This window comes from Crocodylus siamensis, chromosome 6, assembly GCF_052110815.1.
Source record: "Crocodylus siamensis isolate JL-2025a chromosome 6, ASM5211081v1, whole genome shotgun sequence".
Lineage (NCBI taxonomy): Eukaryota > Metazoa > Chordata > Crocodylia > Crocodylidae > Crocodylus > Crocodylus siamensis.
The window spans coordinates 70,009,155-70,024,495 of NC_143400.1; the positions used below are offsets into that span (position 1 = coordinate 70,009,155).

Genomic DNA, 15,341 nt, shown 5'->3' on the forward strand with positions numbered 1-15,341 from the left:
CTCGCTGCTTGTGCACAGGCACCCACAGATGTGAGTCAGGTTCTTTTCATTAACACTCGCTACCTGTTTCTGAAACATCCTGGCTTGTTTTCTTACCCACTTTTATCAATGTGTGTGCTACCCCAGTACTCTCTAATTTATATCCACTTCTCATGAAACACTCCTAGAGAACCTGTCAGGGATTAAATCAGTGTTATTTGAAGGAGAGAACACAAATCCTACAAAAGTCAGTAGAGAATGACATCCCATATATTAGGGGTTTCTTTCAAAATATTCTATAAAGGGACACAATTTTATATTAAAGTCAATAGAGTGGTTCCAAATCTCTGGAGAAATGTTTTTCAGTCTGGGGTTCTTTTATCTAAATGTACTTGAGTAGCTAAAGGGAAAGGAACAAAAACCTATTAGGCATTTTGGTATCATGCTGCTGAGTCTTGACCTAGGTCTTTAGATAGAAACTGTCTTTCTGAGGGGCAGGCTGTTACTCAAACTGAAGTTTGTGCTTGATGCAGAATCACTGGTGAGGCTTTTTTGGTCTGTATTCATGCAGAAGCTCTGACTAGATGATCATAGTAGTCCCTTCTAACCTTATTAGTAACTCTGGAACTGAAGCCTCATCTTGTATGCTGAAGCCAATGAGCCTAGAGTCAGCCCTTGAATGTCTGAAGTATTCACAAATTCTAAATAAGGAAGACAAAGGGGTCATGTGAAGAACAGATATACATTTTTTTTATTGAAAGCAATAGTGGTCCCCTGGGAAGGCAGTTCCACAGCACTGTGCTTCCTCATTATTGAAACTGGAACTGAATAGCAAAATGAAAGATACACCATTAGCACTGCCTCTTTTTTATATAAGATGATGCAAATGTTCTATTTTAGCTATTTAGAACAATTAAAATAACTAATAAAAGTACATGCCACAAGATGAATGTGGGTAAGAGACAAATCGTAACACATGGGAAATTTGCTTTGGCACCCACAAATTTACCAGTAAAGGCAGGAGAAGGGAGTCCTTTTTAGCAATGAAGCTTTTTCTGCCACATTCAGATAATCCCAGGCTGCAGAACAAAATGGAAAGACATCAAAGAGATTAACATTTTTACTTAGCATTATAATATAGAAGTTGTACAACAGCAACATATGCTCATGGTACTAAATCAATAGCTTCCTGAGCAAGAGAAACAAAGGACCCAAATCTGTGCCCAGGGGAAGAGAGCAACATAACTGTTCAGTGAAATCAAGATCAGATTGATAGACTGAGAACCATCTCCTCCTTTCAAGAGCACAGTATTGAAATACTGACATTTCTATGCTGGGCTGTTACAAAGGAGTCTCTATCTCACTCGAGTCTAGGCATTTTATTTCCTGAATGATCCTTTTGTTGTCTTTCTTGATTTTCAACATTTCTTAAGGGGGATTGGTGACCTGCAATGTTTCCATCTTCTGCATGTTTTGCCTATAACAGCATAAGATTTTGCTTTACAGGCCAAGACAAACAAGCTGGGTTTTTCCTTCCGTTCTTGTGCTGCCTGCCAATAGATTTTTGATGCAAGAAACTTTCTAGAGATGTCCACAAAGACAAAATAAGCAGGCAGCTGTGCTGTGGATGTTCTGCCTGTAATGGACTTGGACCCTGCATAAGAACATGAAGTGCTGCCTAAACCTACTGAATGTGGTCACCATTGAACTCTCACTTCTAGCCCTACCAACCAGTGAAATGTACCCTGCACTCACAGATGTTGGATGCTATGGCTGAAAACGATTTGGCACCATAATGCCAATCAGTATCACAAAACTGATGTCATTCACCCTGACTACACCAACCGTAGGGATATCTTGGTTCCTGTCACAAGGGCCTACTGATATGGCATCCAAAAGAACAGATCAATATGGTAAAGCCTGGAGTGGCAAAGCTACCCGTTGCCATGAAACCTGCCTGATGACAAAAGCAAAACCTATGCTAGAAGGCAGGTGTCATGTATTCTTTACATGTTCAGTACTGATGCTGAATTTTCAGGGTAGCCTGTTCCCTCCCCAGCTCCCTGATCCAAATCGGAAGGGCTTTCAAGTGAGTGGTCAGAAATCCCTGCATATCCTAAGAGATTTTCCCGTGGATTGAATACTACCTTGCACCAGTACCTTCACTATAGGACCTGGTACTAGTGTTAGCTTTCCAGTAACAGATGGATTACATGTAAACAAAAGCCCAGATCCTCACTGTTTTGCAGCATCTGAGTGTATGTCTACAGCTCTGTGGCAGATGGTACTGCCTCACCGATGATGAAAGAAGCCCCATCCACACTCCATGTGCAGCAGCCCTGAACGTGAGGCAATGAGGATGCCTTGAGAGCACGTGGAAAACCTAGGTCTTGAGCAGGTGCCTGGGCCACCTCTCGGGGCTTTCTTGCAGCTGCCCTTTTTTAAGATTCCTGGGCAGGCATGTGTAGGCAGGGCTTATTTCATCAGTAGTAAGTTGTGCTGTAGACATGCCCAGAGTGAAACAGATGGAGCAGTGCTGATTAACACCACCTGAAGCCAACAATGCTCCAGATCTTTTGTTACCTGGATAAAGACAGAATAGGTCCCACAGAGTATTCGTTTCAACTCAGCAATAGCTTTGAGGAAGCAGATGATCACTTGAAGTCCACTTAGTGCCATTAGAACAGAGAATAATATGATGTTCCCTTTCACTGCATTAGTGGGTTCAGTGCACCGAGACCAAGAAGTGTAATTGGTGAGGTAACTAGCAGACAAAGAGCAATATGAGGAAATTAGATTCATTAAATGTGATTAATTTTAACACTTGATAATAGTAAATCCAACAGTCATGATAGGAAATAATAAAATCTATTTGTTCTGAGATCTGGGAGCCCAATCCCGGTCTCTGTTGTGCTACTGATGTAAATCCTGAGCAGTTTTATCAAACCTTAGGGAGTTAATTAAAGATTTTTGCTGATGTAATGGGGACCAGGATCTGGAGCAGAGTTCCTAAAATAAAAGTCCTCCTGCATCATTTACTTCACTGAATCTTCTGCAAATACCAGCTGATTTTAAGAAGAGACCACTAAGAAGACTTCTATTTCATGAATAGTAGACAAGTTGCTGTTGATTAGTTTTAACTGAGGTTGATATAGTTTTATTATCATCTAATAGGAATGCCCAAATATTGTTGTTTCCATCTGACAGGTGCATGGGATGTTGGTTGAAGGCACTGCCTGAAGGAGTAGCACCATCTTGCATATCCATTGGGTCAACAGGGCTACGCTTCGCCTCCCTGCTACCTCTATACGGTATGTGATTGACTTTGCCCGCTGTATCATCATAAGATGAGTAAGACAGTGCAGTGTAGTGATTGGTTCTAAGAGCAATCACTGCAATTGTATTTGTATTTTTTTTAATACGTTCCTGGCTGGTTTCTCTTTCACCAGTACTAAGTTACATGATTTGGGCTGAATCTGGAATCTTTTACTCTGCATCTGGCCCTTCATGGTCAAATCAAGCTCTTTCTTTATGAATTAAAAATGGAACATTAATATGTGTAGTAGCCATGGTGATGGAATTGACATAATACTGATGGTGTTGACAGAACACCATAATGAAAACAACTTCATGCAGGCACAATTGTCTACTTTACAGGTCTCTTTCTTAAACTACATAGACCTAAATGGGAGATAGCTGCACCTATATTTTTAGGAAACAATCCTGCCTTGTCAGGTAATGTGGCTCTTCATTTTTTGCTGTCTGAGATTCTATGACTGATCAAGAGAAGTTGACATTATTGCACATGAAATATGTACATATTGTATCATTTTTCAAAAGACTTTAAAATATCCACATTCACGGTCGATACAAGCTGCAGATATGACACATGCCTGGGATCTCAAAGGCATGTCATTTCTGTACAGTGCAGCACTGTGTAGATCTAGTGTGGGTTCCTCTTCCTGGCACTGCACTGTGAATACAGACACCCTGGGTGTTAAGTCTGCAGGATGAGTTGAGCTCTAACTTTTCTTTGTAAAAGTGAAAAAATATTTGTGTTTGTGTCTTGGACACAGTAATACGACTGAAACACCTTTATGGTTTAAATAAGCATGCAACTATTCCGTGAGCATAAACTTAGTGTAGCCTTTCTTCATACTATCAACCAGGTGATCAGACTGATTGACAGCAGAGATAGTGCAGGGCTACACACAAATTCAAAGTGCATTTCTCTTCTACTCTTTTTATACATCAGAGGTTCTTTTATTCAGCACATATCCTTGCATATGACTATTGGCTGATTAATGATCTTTACTATTAGCCTTTTATGTCTACTGTACCTAGTTTCTGTACCCAGAAAGTAAGTTCTACATACTTTGCTCGTGATCAGTCCTGTGTGGTACCACACACCTTTACAATCTACTGATTAACTCACTCTATCACAGTGTTCCCCATTACCCCCGCTTTTACCATACTTCCATCTACTCTCACAGTTTGTACTGATTCTATCCATCTCATGATGTTTTTAGGCAGAATCTATAGGTTGTGAGGTATCCTTCTGCCTTTCAGAGAGCTTTAGACCTCCAGGCTTTTAACTCTTCTGGGTCTGTCTTATGGCTTACAGTGATAATATGGAGGTAAGTTAGTATTTAGCTGTAAAACATTCTCTGAAGGATCTTTTCTAGCTTTTAGATTTTATGTACAATTTTACAGCAGACACACTGGTGTTTCTTACCCCCCTGAAGTGTCTTTGAAGAGGTACTCCCAGCCAGCTGGTGTATTGCAGAATGGGCCCTGCACAAGCCCCAGAGTAGAGATGATTACACTGTATCCAGAAAAAGCAATTCCAAGCAGGGCTAACACAACTGAAATGAAGCTCTATGTTGAAGACAGAATAGGATAATGTGTTCAGCATGGGCAAATAATTGGGCAACCACTAGACACATTGCCCTAGTCAATTTAGGGCTGTGCGAAATTTCGTTGGCAGTTTTGTTTCAACGCTGTTTTGACTCGTTTCAAGCTCAAAACAGCAAAATCGAAAGGAAACAGAGAGCTTCGAAACAGCCTCAAAATGAAATGAGGCAAGTCAAAACGTTTCAAAATAGCTGAAATGTTTCAAATTTCAAAGCTCAAGCTGGGCTTGCCTGCAGGGAAACAGAAACTAAAGTAAGGAGAGGGAGACGGAGGGGGAAGACGGGAGAAGGGGCAGAAGGTCTGCTCTCCTTATTGACTGTGTAGCTGGCCAGTGACTGTCATCCTTCCCTGAGGTCCCTTCCAATCCCAGTGCTCTGGGGGAGGCATGGAAAAACTGCATAAGAGGCAGCATTGTTTGAACTGCCCTGCTTTCTGCCTTGGTGTCAGTTGAGTGAGGGCACACCTTAACACACACACAGTGTCACCCACCCATGTCACGAGTTTTGCCTGTCAGCAGCTAGAGATGCAGGGCCCCAGAACCCAGACTCCCCCTGCACCGATCTCGACAGCTGGCAGGCTTCGTGGCCACAGCAGGGCCTACCAGGCTTGCAGTTTTCACACCCCCGTGGCACAAGATAGACACTCCCACAAGCAACCGTGTCACAAGTTTTGCCTGTCGGCAGCTAGAGATGCAGGGCCGCAGAACCCCTGCACCTCTCTCCTTGAAAGCCGGCAGGCTTTGTGGCCCCAGCAGGACCTAGCAAGCCTGCAGCTTTCACCCTGCTGCGCCTTAACACACACAGTGTCACCCATGTCATGAGTTTTGCTTGTCCGCAGCTTGAGGTGCAGTTTCCTCCAAACCCCTGCACCTATCTCTTTGAAACCTGGCAGGCTTCATGCCCTCAGAAGGGGCTACCATTCCTGCATGTTTCATCTACATCAGGCCAGAAATGACAAAGGTATAGGCTGTTTTGAGCTTCCCCATTATAGCCTATGGGCAAGACGTTGAAACAATGTCAAAACAGCAATACTGTTTCAACAAAATGAAACAGAACAGCAGGTTCGAATCAAAATGAAATTTGAAACAAAACGTTATTCCGTCAAAATGTCGAAACGCAAGTCGAAATGGAATGGTGCCGTTTCGCACAACCCGACTAGTCATATTTCCAGGTTTGCATCACCCACCCACACAACAGTTTTCCAAATTCAGAATGATACGTGTGAGGTGGATAAGTCAGTCTTCCCTGGCAGTGGAATTAGGATGCTGCCCTCCAAGGGAAAATACTGAATTTTCCCAGATGTAAAGACTAATCATGGCCCGCTGGTTTTTTGGACTTCACTTTTCTAAGCGTTTACTTGAACACCAGGAATACAAACACTTTTGACTTATTTGCAAGCCACACAGCATCTACAAAGAAGATTCATTTTTAAATGTGGCAAAATAACTCAGAAGTTGGAGCAATTCAGCAGGGGCAGAGGGGAGAGAGACTCAGGCCATGGGGTGGTTATCTTATCAGGCTTTTATTTCCTGTCTTGCCCAAGAAGCAAAAGAAAGCTGGCTTGCTGTAATCAGGTGGGTCGTTTCTACCCAAAGCAGGATTCTCCTTTAATAGAGACACAGGAAAAAATGAGTCGAGTGGGGAAGGGACAAATTCTGAATGTAGAAACAAAAGGAAAACCAAGACTCACCCTGTAAGTTTTGTTGCAGCTCTCGCTCTGGCAGCACTGGAAGAATGTGTCATGCTCCAGCAGTATCATAAGAACTGCTAACACAAGGATCTGTAAGGGGGAGACTGTGAGATGAGTAGGAATTGCTGAAGATATTAGCCCTGATTTCTCCTCTCTTTAGAAGTGCCCATGAACTGCTGCCATTCTGTGAGCTGAGGTTCTGTACCCACTTTGCACAGATGTGTATGACTCCAGGTTGCGGTGCAGGGAGAATTTGTGCCGCTGCATTTATTAGACTCTGCCTGCACTAAAGGTGCTCAAAGAGTGCTGTACCAGGCCAGTAAGGCACTCCTGGGCCTGCTCTACACCAGTTTTGCAAGTGTAGCTACATTGGCTAGAGCAGGGGTAGGCCAGATAATAGCAGCCAGGGCAGAAATAAAGCAGCAGGGAGGATATCAGAGTGGTATTTGGGGAAGGTGGGGGGATGCAACTGTGCCACCAGAATATATCTGTTTGCTTAGTTTTCTGTTTGCAGAGGAAAGACAGGAGGGCCCTGCCACCAGCAAACTTAATATAGACAAGACTTTGGTGTGGCTGCTGCTAGACCGGCAAAACTGTAGTTTGTACCAGGCTGGCAAAACTACTTTTCCTATGTGCTATAGAGCATAGAAGGGCGAGTTTGCTAGCATAACTGCATAACTGCATAACTCTACTCTGGGGCCTTCTTTTGGCTTGGTGCTGAAGTCAAGGATCAAGCTGCTTACCACCATGCTGGCAAAGTCTGCACTGTAGGCACATGTTTAGATTAAATTGTTTGAGGACTTTCACTTTGCCAATTGGCTACCTGCCACTTGTGGATATTCTATTTGCAGTTGCGTATGGAGTAACTTCACTGAGCAATTCTTGGACTTTAGAGCCTAACAGTTGCCAGTATTAAAAAGAAACATGCTAGGAGGAAGCAAGGACACTGGTCACTGTTTGGGGAATGTGGGGTAGTGGGGGCTGGGTTGCAGTGGCCTGTTAAAAGGAAGAGGATTGCTTTCCTGTCATGTAAGAATGGAAGGAAGATGGCCTCTAAGTTTAGGAAAAGGGATAATGTAGCTAAGGTGTTGACAACGCCATCGTTTTAACCATCATATTGTGAAGATCAGTTTAATGCCTTAAAATACCTGCCACCACTTGCAGTTCTGCCTATACCAGCACTCCCGTCATAGCCACAGAACCAATGACAAATACCAATCCAAATAGTCAGGGATAGGCACAGCTGGAATCTTGCTGCTGCCCAGTTTGTCTAGATCTTCAGCTATATGTGTTTTTACCCCTTGTATTTCTAGGTCTCATTACACTTTCTCTGCTCATTCAGTAAGCAGATCTTATCTTTAGTAACACAGCAATAACAATGGTAAAAGGTTAAGTAGGGATAAAGTTACTGCTCTTGAAGTGTCACTGATTGTAATTGATCTAAAAATGCATTGGTCTTGTATGCTGCCAGACTTCTGCCACAGTGGTCTTAGCAGAGCCCATTGTGTTGTGCACGGTGTATCAGAACCGTACATAGTGATGCTAAAATTGACACTTTTTATGTAAAGCCAAACCCAAACAGATAGTTAACGCTACTCGACTCCCCCCGCCACCACAGCAACACAGGCTTAAGCTACAGATTGACAAAAAAGCATATAGAGCACAAGCCAACTTCTCAAGATAATGTACAAATCCAGTCACATCACTGTTGGTCACCTGTTGATCAGTGCCCCAGGTTTGTTTTTTGACCAAATTTTCTATCTAAAGAATTATCTAAAATAATGTGTTCCCTGTCCCTGACCTCCCTCCCCGTTGTAAACCAGAATCAAAAGTATGGCACAATCTTAGCGGTCAGAATTCAATAAAATCCATAGAAGCAGCACTTACCATTACACCAGAGAAACAGATTCCTTCAAAATGCCACACATAGTTGGTGTGGTTACTGACATCATATGAAGCTTTTCCATTGGGGAAGTATAATAGGATGTTAACTGCAATGCACCAAAGTGCAAGAAGAATCAGCAGACAGCTCAAACAGCTGCCACACTTTTGTAAACCCATCTCTGGAGGACTTGAAATATTTTCTGTTCTACTGACTTTAAAGCTGCAAAGCCTTGCTCTTTTCTTTTGATGTGGTTATTTCATATTCCTAGGGACCTGGTTCCCAGGGCTGGGTTTGAGTCGAGCAGTCCCGCTGCTAAAGAACTGCTTTGTTGTTCCTAGGATAAGTACAACTGGCAGAAGGGTCAGCCTTTGTCCTGTGCTGGAGTGTGGGGCTGTTTTCTTTAAGAAACTTTGTTTCCCTCCAAGAAGTATTCCCTGGGGACTCTCAGGCTTAAATGAGTGTCTAGAAGTGAGAATCAGGAAGGAACTTCAAACTGAGCTATGATGCCACCACCTATAAGCACAACAATTTCTATCCGCTAACTAGCACATGCATTAAAAATATTAGCTAATCCTGACAATGGGAACGCAATCTTACTAACTCTAACATCCTTTATGTATTTCTTATTCACTGTTTCACAGCTACTTTGTGGGGTAGTTATTCTATTCCTGTCCCTACACTGACCTGCAGACAGTGGGCAGATCACTAAACCTCATGGTACCCGTTTCTCCTGGGAGGCTACATTTATTGTCTAGCCAGAAAGAGTGTGCTGCCTAAGCTGCAGTGAGAGCCAGTCTTGCAGTTCAGCAGGCACTGGCTTAAGGCACCCTGGTAGCTTTACCTAATATCTATAAACAACATGATCTAAAGGGGGAGAAGGGGAGGGGGCTGATGAGTCAGCTCATACATCTGGACTAGCCAGAACCAGCTGACCAGAGCTTCTAGCTTGTGGAAAGTACTTCATCTTAGTACCTTGGTTTTGGTCTGAATTGGACCAGAACAAACAAAAAAATTAAAATGTTTTGGGACCAAGATACTGAACATTCCTGGGTTGGAAAAGCCAGAACAATATGTTTTTGCCATGCAATATCTTTGGACCCTATGAGTGCCCTGCAATCACATCAGAGCTAAGAACATCATTCTCACTAACCAGCCCTGGAGGCTGCCAGGATCTCCAGCTCTTCCCAGGCAGATTGCCCATGACCCATAAACCATGGGAGATCATCCCAAACATCCAGGCTCTGAGACATGGGTCTTCAGTAGGGATCCTGAAAAGTCCTGACAGTCCTGGGTTCAGCCATGGTTCTCAGGGCTTCTAGGCTCCCTGCTGGAACTCCCAGGGCCTTATACTCCTGATTACAAAGCAAAGAACCTGACAGACTGATGCAGAAAGCCAGCCAGTGCATAGCTCATGGAAGCCTGGGACAGGTTGCATATGATAAGCCTGTCTCAGAGCTACAGTTCTCAGGAAGGCCTACTAGGCCTGCTGCCCCTGCATTTCCAGGAACATGGGTGATGTTCTAGGGCAAGCATCCAGGGCAGGGACACTGGAACAATTGCTTGGCTGCTTAGTAAATGGCTCTGGCCTTCTTGTCTTGCCTTCTGTTTGTCAGAAATGACCAAACCTAATCCACAAAATCCAGCAAAGGTACAAAAACTCAAAAAGGAAATTGGTATTGAATAAAAAATGCCGATCCTTCTGGAGGCCTATCAAGTTGCGCTAGGTGGGGGAGGGGAAGGGGAAGGAAGGGTTATCTTTAATTAAAGATATGTATGAACTGTTTTTTTCCCTAGTTGTATAGTGACTCTAGGGTCCTCCCTTTAAAGCTGCTGCTGATCTCTGCTGATATTATGCATTAGTCACAGTAGTAAATAGCTCTAAGCATGACAAAGGTGCAGTACTAGTACTTACTGGGCCTGTCGCCCTTCCTTTAACACAAATCTCACTTTCTTTACTCTGCACCTCCCTCCTTTCTCTAAGTCTCTCCTTTCCTTAGAGCTCTGGATTCCTTGTTATCATGTCTGTCTTATACACTCAATTTTGAAGTCTGGTCCTGTGTCTTTTGAATTTGGCAGCAAATCTCCTTCTGCAGCTTGGCAGGCCTGAATGGGATTCCCTTTCTCAAGGTTGCTCCTTAGGGCTCAGAGATGACGCTTAATTGAAGCAAGACATAAGTCAACTGTCCATACGTTGGACCATTATTGAAGAACTCTGTAGCTTTTCAAAAACTTGTCCATTTTTTCTTTTAGGAACTTACATTTATGATAAAAAACATGTGTGCGCACCTTTCTAATGCAAGTTGCTGCTGTTCCTAGTCACAATCTGTTCTCATCAGAAGAGGTAGGACTATGCCTTTTGGCAAAATACAACTTCATGCACAGGTTTTTTTTTCTGCACAAGTTCAAGAGGACACTATGTCATTCAGAAGGCTTCTACTCTAAATTCTGTAGATGCTACACCTGATCTGAGCCTACAAAAGGCTAACAAACTGTTCCCAGGAGTGCTGTGATGGTAGAACATGAAGTAACCATTTCCCAGTAGGTATTAGGCAAACCTGGCAAACACCAACATCAGTTTCTCAACCATGTTTACAAGTGTCACAAGAGTTGTCCCCTGTTACTTCCAATGTCACTGAACTGATACCGATGCACTTACCAAAAACCTTTGATTACTTGCAGGGGTGAGTGACTCCTCTGCTATAACAGAATCAGACTTTATTTAAAGCAATTGCTGTCCAAAGTCTAACTACTAATTTTTCAATATGCGGAATGTTGTGCATCAATCTTTAACTGAGGCTATTCATCATGGTGTAAGCTTTGCACATCAAGCTTTGCACTACCATTCCTGGGATTTCTGTGCAACCAGGAACCCCCAATTCCAATCTAATTTTACACCCTTGGAACTTCTTTTTAAAGAGATTTTTGTGTTCCATTGATTGTATCTGTACAGAAGGAGAAGTTATCTGCATAAGGCAGGGACAGCGCAATTCCAACATCATTTTGTATTTTACGTTGTTCCACCAACCTCAGTTCTCACTTTTAACTAAGACACTCACATTTGCCTTCAATCTAATTAAAAAGAAGCATTGACAGTACAGCTTTAAACAATAGCATCCGCTAACATCTGCTTTATGTGACTTGAATAATGACAACATTTGTTTAAATGAATCAAGTATCTACAGCTGGGGCAAAGTTCTATCTGTGAGAGTCTTCTATTCCTTTGGATCTTTCCATGTGATTAAGACTTCTTAATTTATTAGGCTCAAATGTATGCAGGATACAGTTCTGGCTGTTGGCAGTAGTCTACTTGCATACAAGATTTCTCTTTATCTCAAGTCAAAAATGATAATGGTAGCTGGGAGCAGTATTAGTTAAGGGGATTGTAGAGAGAAATGCAATCTCTGAAATAACCTTTTGTCCTAAGAAGAACTTTCAAGTGTAGGTTAAACAACATGTAACCTCTTTCATAGTTTTCAAAGTCAATCACAGTGCCTGTCAAAGGCTACCTTTAAAATAAGCAGCAAGTCACATCCCTACTTGTAGGTTGTCTAATGCCACCAATTAATTCTACTGTTACTAGATTGTGGCATATCAGCCTGATACTTTCCACTGTGGTTTATGTTGTAGACTATATTGCAAGTCATACCTCCAAAAACATTCTTTCATAGGTAGGGACCTACCGAATTCCCAGAGGCTGCCTCTGTATTTTGTGGTCCTGTTGTTGCATTTGGGTGGCATTTTTGTGGTAGAATGTGGTGGCTTGCCTGATGCCTCTGGCCAAGGGGCCCTGCAAGTCATGTCCCTTCCTGGAGAGTGACAGATGGCCACTTGTCAATCTCCTAGGAGCAGGGGACTTTCAGGGCCCCTCAACCAAACTCTTCTCCCCCCCCCCCCCCGTACTCCAGGTTGCCAGGGCTTCCCACCCTTTTCTGTTTGCAGCTGCTCTTCTTCCCCCCCCCAGCCCCCCCCAATCTTGCTGCCATTTCCCCACTTTTTCATGGTCCTCACACTTTTTTGCAGGGACTGGGATTCCTCAGGGGGAACGTATCAAATTTGTGGTTTCTGTGAAATTGTGAATTCAGTAGGTCCCTATTTACAGCTTATCAAAAACAATCTTTTTGAATGTGTCTGGTTTCCTAATGGTGACACTGAAGTTTCACCTGAACCTCTGAGTCACCATTAGGCTGTGGTGAAGTGCTTGAGAACAATTACCATCCACACCAAACAGGCAGCAGAGGTGTGTGTCTTAGGCTGGTTAAAAAAATGGACTTGGACACAATTCACAGAAGGCAAGGACCGTGGTAGGGCTGTTCAACCTACCCCAGTAATTAGGTCAATCACTGGCCTATGATGGGAGCCCTTCAGCTCCATGCTCCAAAAATCAGTCAGAAATGGGATCCGAGTATGGGGCTCTCAAACCCAGCCAGCAGGTTCTGGAGTGAGGATAAGAGCAACCAAGAGGAAAAGGTTATCAGAACTGATGCAGCTCTCCTCCAAATTTTCAATTATTCATTGGGACTGAGGTGCTTAGATACCTTTTATGGGCTTATGGCCTTATTTATAAAGTTTTTTTCTGGTTATACACCACTACATCAAGCTGTGTGGATGCTTTTAATTCAGAATAAGTAGGGTTTTGTTGTTGTTGTAGCTGCTGTTATCACTTAAACTTCTAAGTGAAAAACTGAAACAAAAGCCATTCTGGTTCCAGCACAGCAGCATGTAGGTGGGGGTGGATTATACCAGTACAATGATAGTGCTTTAAATTCATACCTAGGATTAATTTTTCCCATGTAGATTTGTCCTCAAATAGGAAAAGGCAGTGGCGAGAAGAGACTAAGACAACAGAGCTTCAGGAGGAATAAAACAGCAGAAGGGGAAGAAAACACTGACACCTTGTGGATGTTGCAATACATTTGTCAAAGAGGAGGAGCTTGGAAAAGCAGGTTATAACAACCCCATTTCTTTTTCCCATACCCATTTTTCTTGCAGGCTTTACCTCCACCTCTCTCTTTGGGAGGGAGACAGGTCTCTTCAGCCTGCACCTACCCAGTCTGTTCATCTGACATTAATCCATAGTTGGTGGTATCAGACCAACTTCATACCAAAAAGTGGTGCTCAAAGGCCCTAGTTTGACCCAGTCAAAGCAGCTTTGCCCCTCTGAAAGACAGCTCCTCCGGGGGCCCTCAAGGTCAAGCTGGCAAGGGAACTCTGATAGGAAAAGCAGCTTATGTATGAAAACCAAGAGCTAGTATGTCAGTACAGTACCAAACAACCTGCATCTTATTACCATATATGCTCAGTTAGTAACTTGCGTTAAGTAAGCCAGAGAAATCTTTGTAACAAGAAGGGACTCAGGTTTTCAGTTTCCAATGGAAAAATAGAAAAAAAACCCCATGGAATTTCCCTTTTACTGGAGAAAAACACGGGTTTTTCATTTTAACAGAGAAACATGCAGATTTTGCTCTTTGCAAAGAGCTCTGCAGGCTGGCAGAGTTGCAGCCTGCAAGGGGCAGGGGGGAGGAGGAGGAGGGTGGCAGCCTGGAGAGCAGCTCTTGCAGGTAAGTCTGGTGGGGGAGGGGGATAACTGAGGCCCCCATAGAGAGGGAGGGAGGTAAGAAGGGTGGGGGTTGGGCAGAGGCTGCTGACCAGCTAGGCAGTACATGGGGCTCCAGGCCTGGATTGCAATGCACAGCTGTCAGGTCCCAGTGGGAAGTGGGACAGGGCTGCAGATAGCTCATCCATAGGACAGGGGAGTGGTGGGGGAGGGGGGCCAGCTCCCCACTGCTGCATGCACTCTTGTGGGCGGCAGGGAAGATCTATGCCCTCATATCTATGCACAGGGCAGGGGCAGGCTGCCCACTGCAGGCTCCAGCTCCCCACCCTGATGCCCTCCCCTGAAGCCTCCACAGCCCAGCGGGCGGGATGTGACATGGCAGGGCAGAGTGGGGCCAAGCAGGGAAGTTGCTTGCCACTGCAAGCTCTGTGCTGTCCTGGTGATGCACCCCCTGCCTGCCCCACAACAGTGAGGGGCACAACCCCACACAGCCATGCCCACTGCTGCTGGATGCGTGTGTGTGTGTGTGGGGGGGGTGTTGCCAGGGCAGCATGGAGCTCACAACAGCAAGGAACTTCCCCACCTAACCCCACTCTGCCCTGCCACACTGGGTCCCACCCACTGGGCTGCAGAGTGCAGGGGGAGGGCAGCAGGGCAGGGAGCATGAGCCTGCTCTGCACACAGATTGGGGGGCCATGCCACCCCTGTTCCCCTGTGGAGTGTGAGCAGCAGCAGGGAGCCAGCACTGCCCCCTGCCCGAGCTGGCAGCAGGTTTCTGCTCCGGCCCTGCTGCTGATGGGGGCGGGCAGGAACCGGGCTTCCCACTCGGGCCACAGCAGCCTCTGCAGGTGGTAGCCAGGGCTCAGGCGCTGCTTCAGGGGGCAGGGAGCTGTGGACTCAGGTCCCTGGCCCCATAACCCTGGCAGCTGAAGGCTCCCTCCAGCAGGGCTGGGGGAACCAGGGGGCTGTGAGTTGGGGGTGAGGAGCACCAGCAGGGCCAGGGGGCTGTGGGTGGGGAGTGAGGGGCCTGGACCTGCATCCTGGTGGTAATCTAAGCGGAAGCTCTGATTTTCCATGATAAAAAAACCCAAAATAAAATACCAAAATGTATAGGTACTTAAAACATATTTTACTATAGTGATTGAGGCACTAATAAGCTTCCAAATTACTTTAAAATTGTAAATATATAATAATAATAAAATATTGTGTTTAATTGATACCTATATATATATATATATATATATAGTGGTGTTTCATTTTAATTGCAGATTTCAGGGTTTTTAATCAGAGAATCTGTGATTTTTTTTTTAATCAGAGAAC

At 44.3% G+C, this 15,341-nt stretch overlaps 1 protein-coding gene across 3 annotated transcripts; it reads right to left on the minus strand.

The window, feature by feature from the left end:
* Positions 1-713: 713 nt before the first annotated feature.
* TM4SF18 (transmembrane 4 L six family member 18) lies at positions 714-15,249 on the minus strand. Of its 3 annotated transcripts, none has more exons than XM_090050555.1 (5): positions 12,788-15,249; positions 6,583-6,672; positions 4,715-4,857; positions 2,563-2,743; positions 714-1,058 (listed from the first exon to the last, which is right to left on the minus strand). In XM_090050555.1, exons 1-5 carry the CDS (start codon positions 12,836-12,838, stop codon positions 1,044-1,046), a joined length of 480 nt encoding a protein of 159 aa, XP_089906681.1. In that variant the 5' UTR covers positions 12,839-15,249; the 3' UTR covers positions 714-1,043. The 3 variants fall into 3 exon arrangements, with proteins under 3 accessions (XP_089906681.1, XP_089906680.1, XP_089906679.1); XM_090050554.1 differs by lacking the exon at positions 12,788-15,249 and adding an exon at positions 8,470-10,159 and having other exon boundaries at positions 4,715-4,773; XM_090050553.1 differs by lacking the exon at positions 12,788-15,249 and adding an exon at positions 8,470-10,159.
* Between the last annotated feature and the right edge of the window lie 92 nt (positions 15,250-15,341).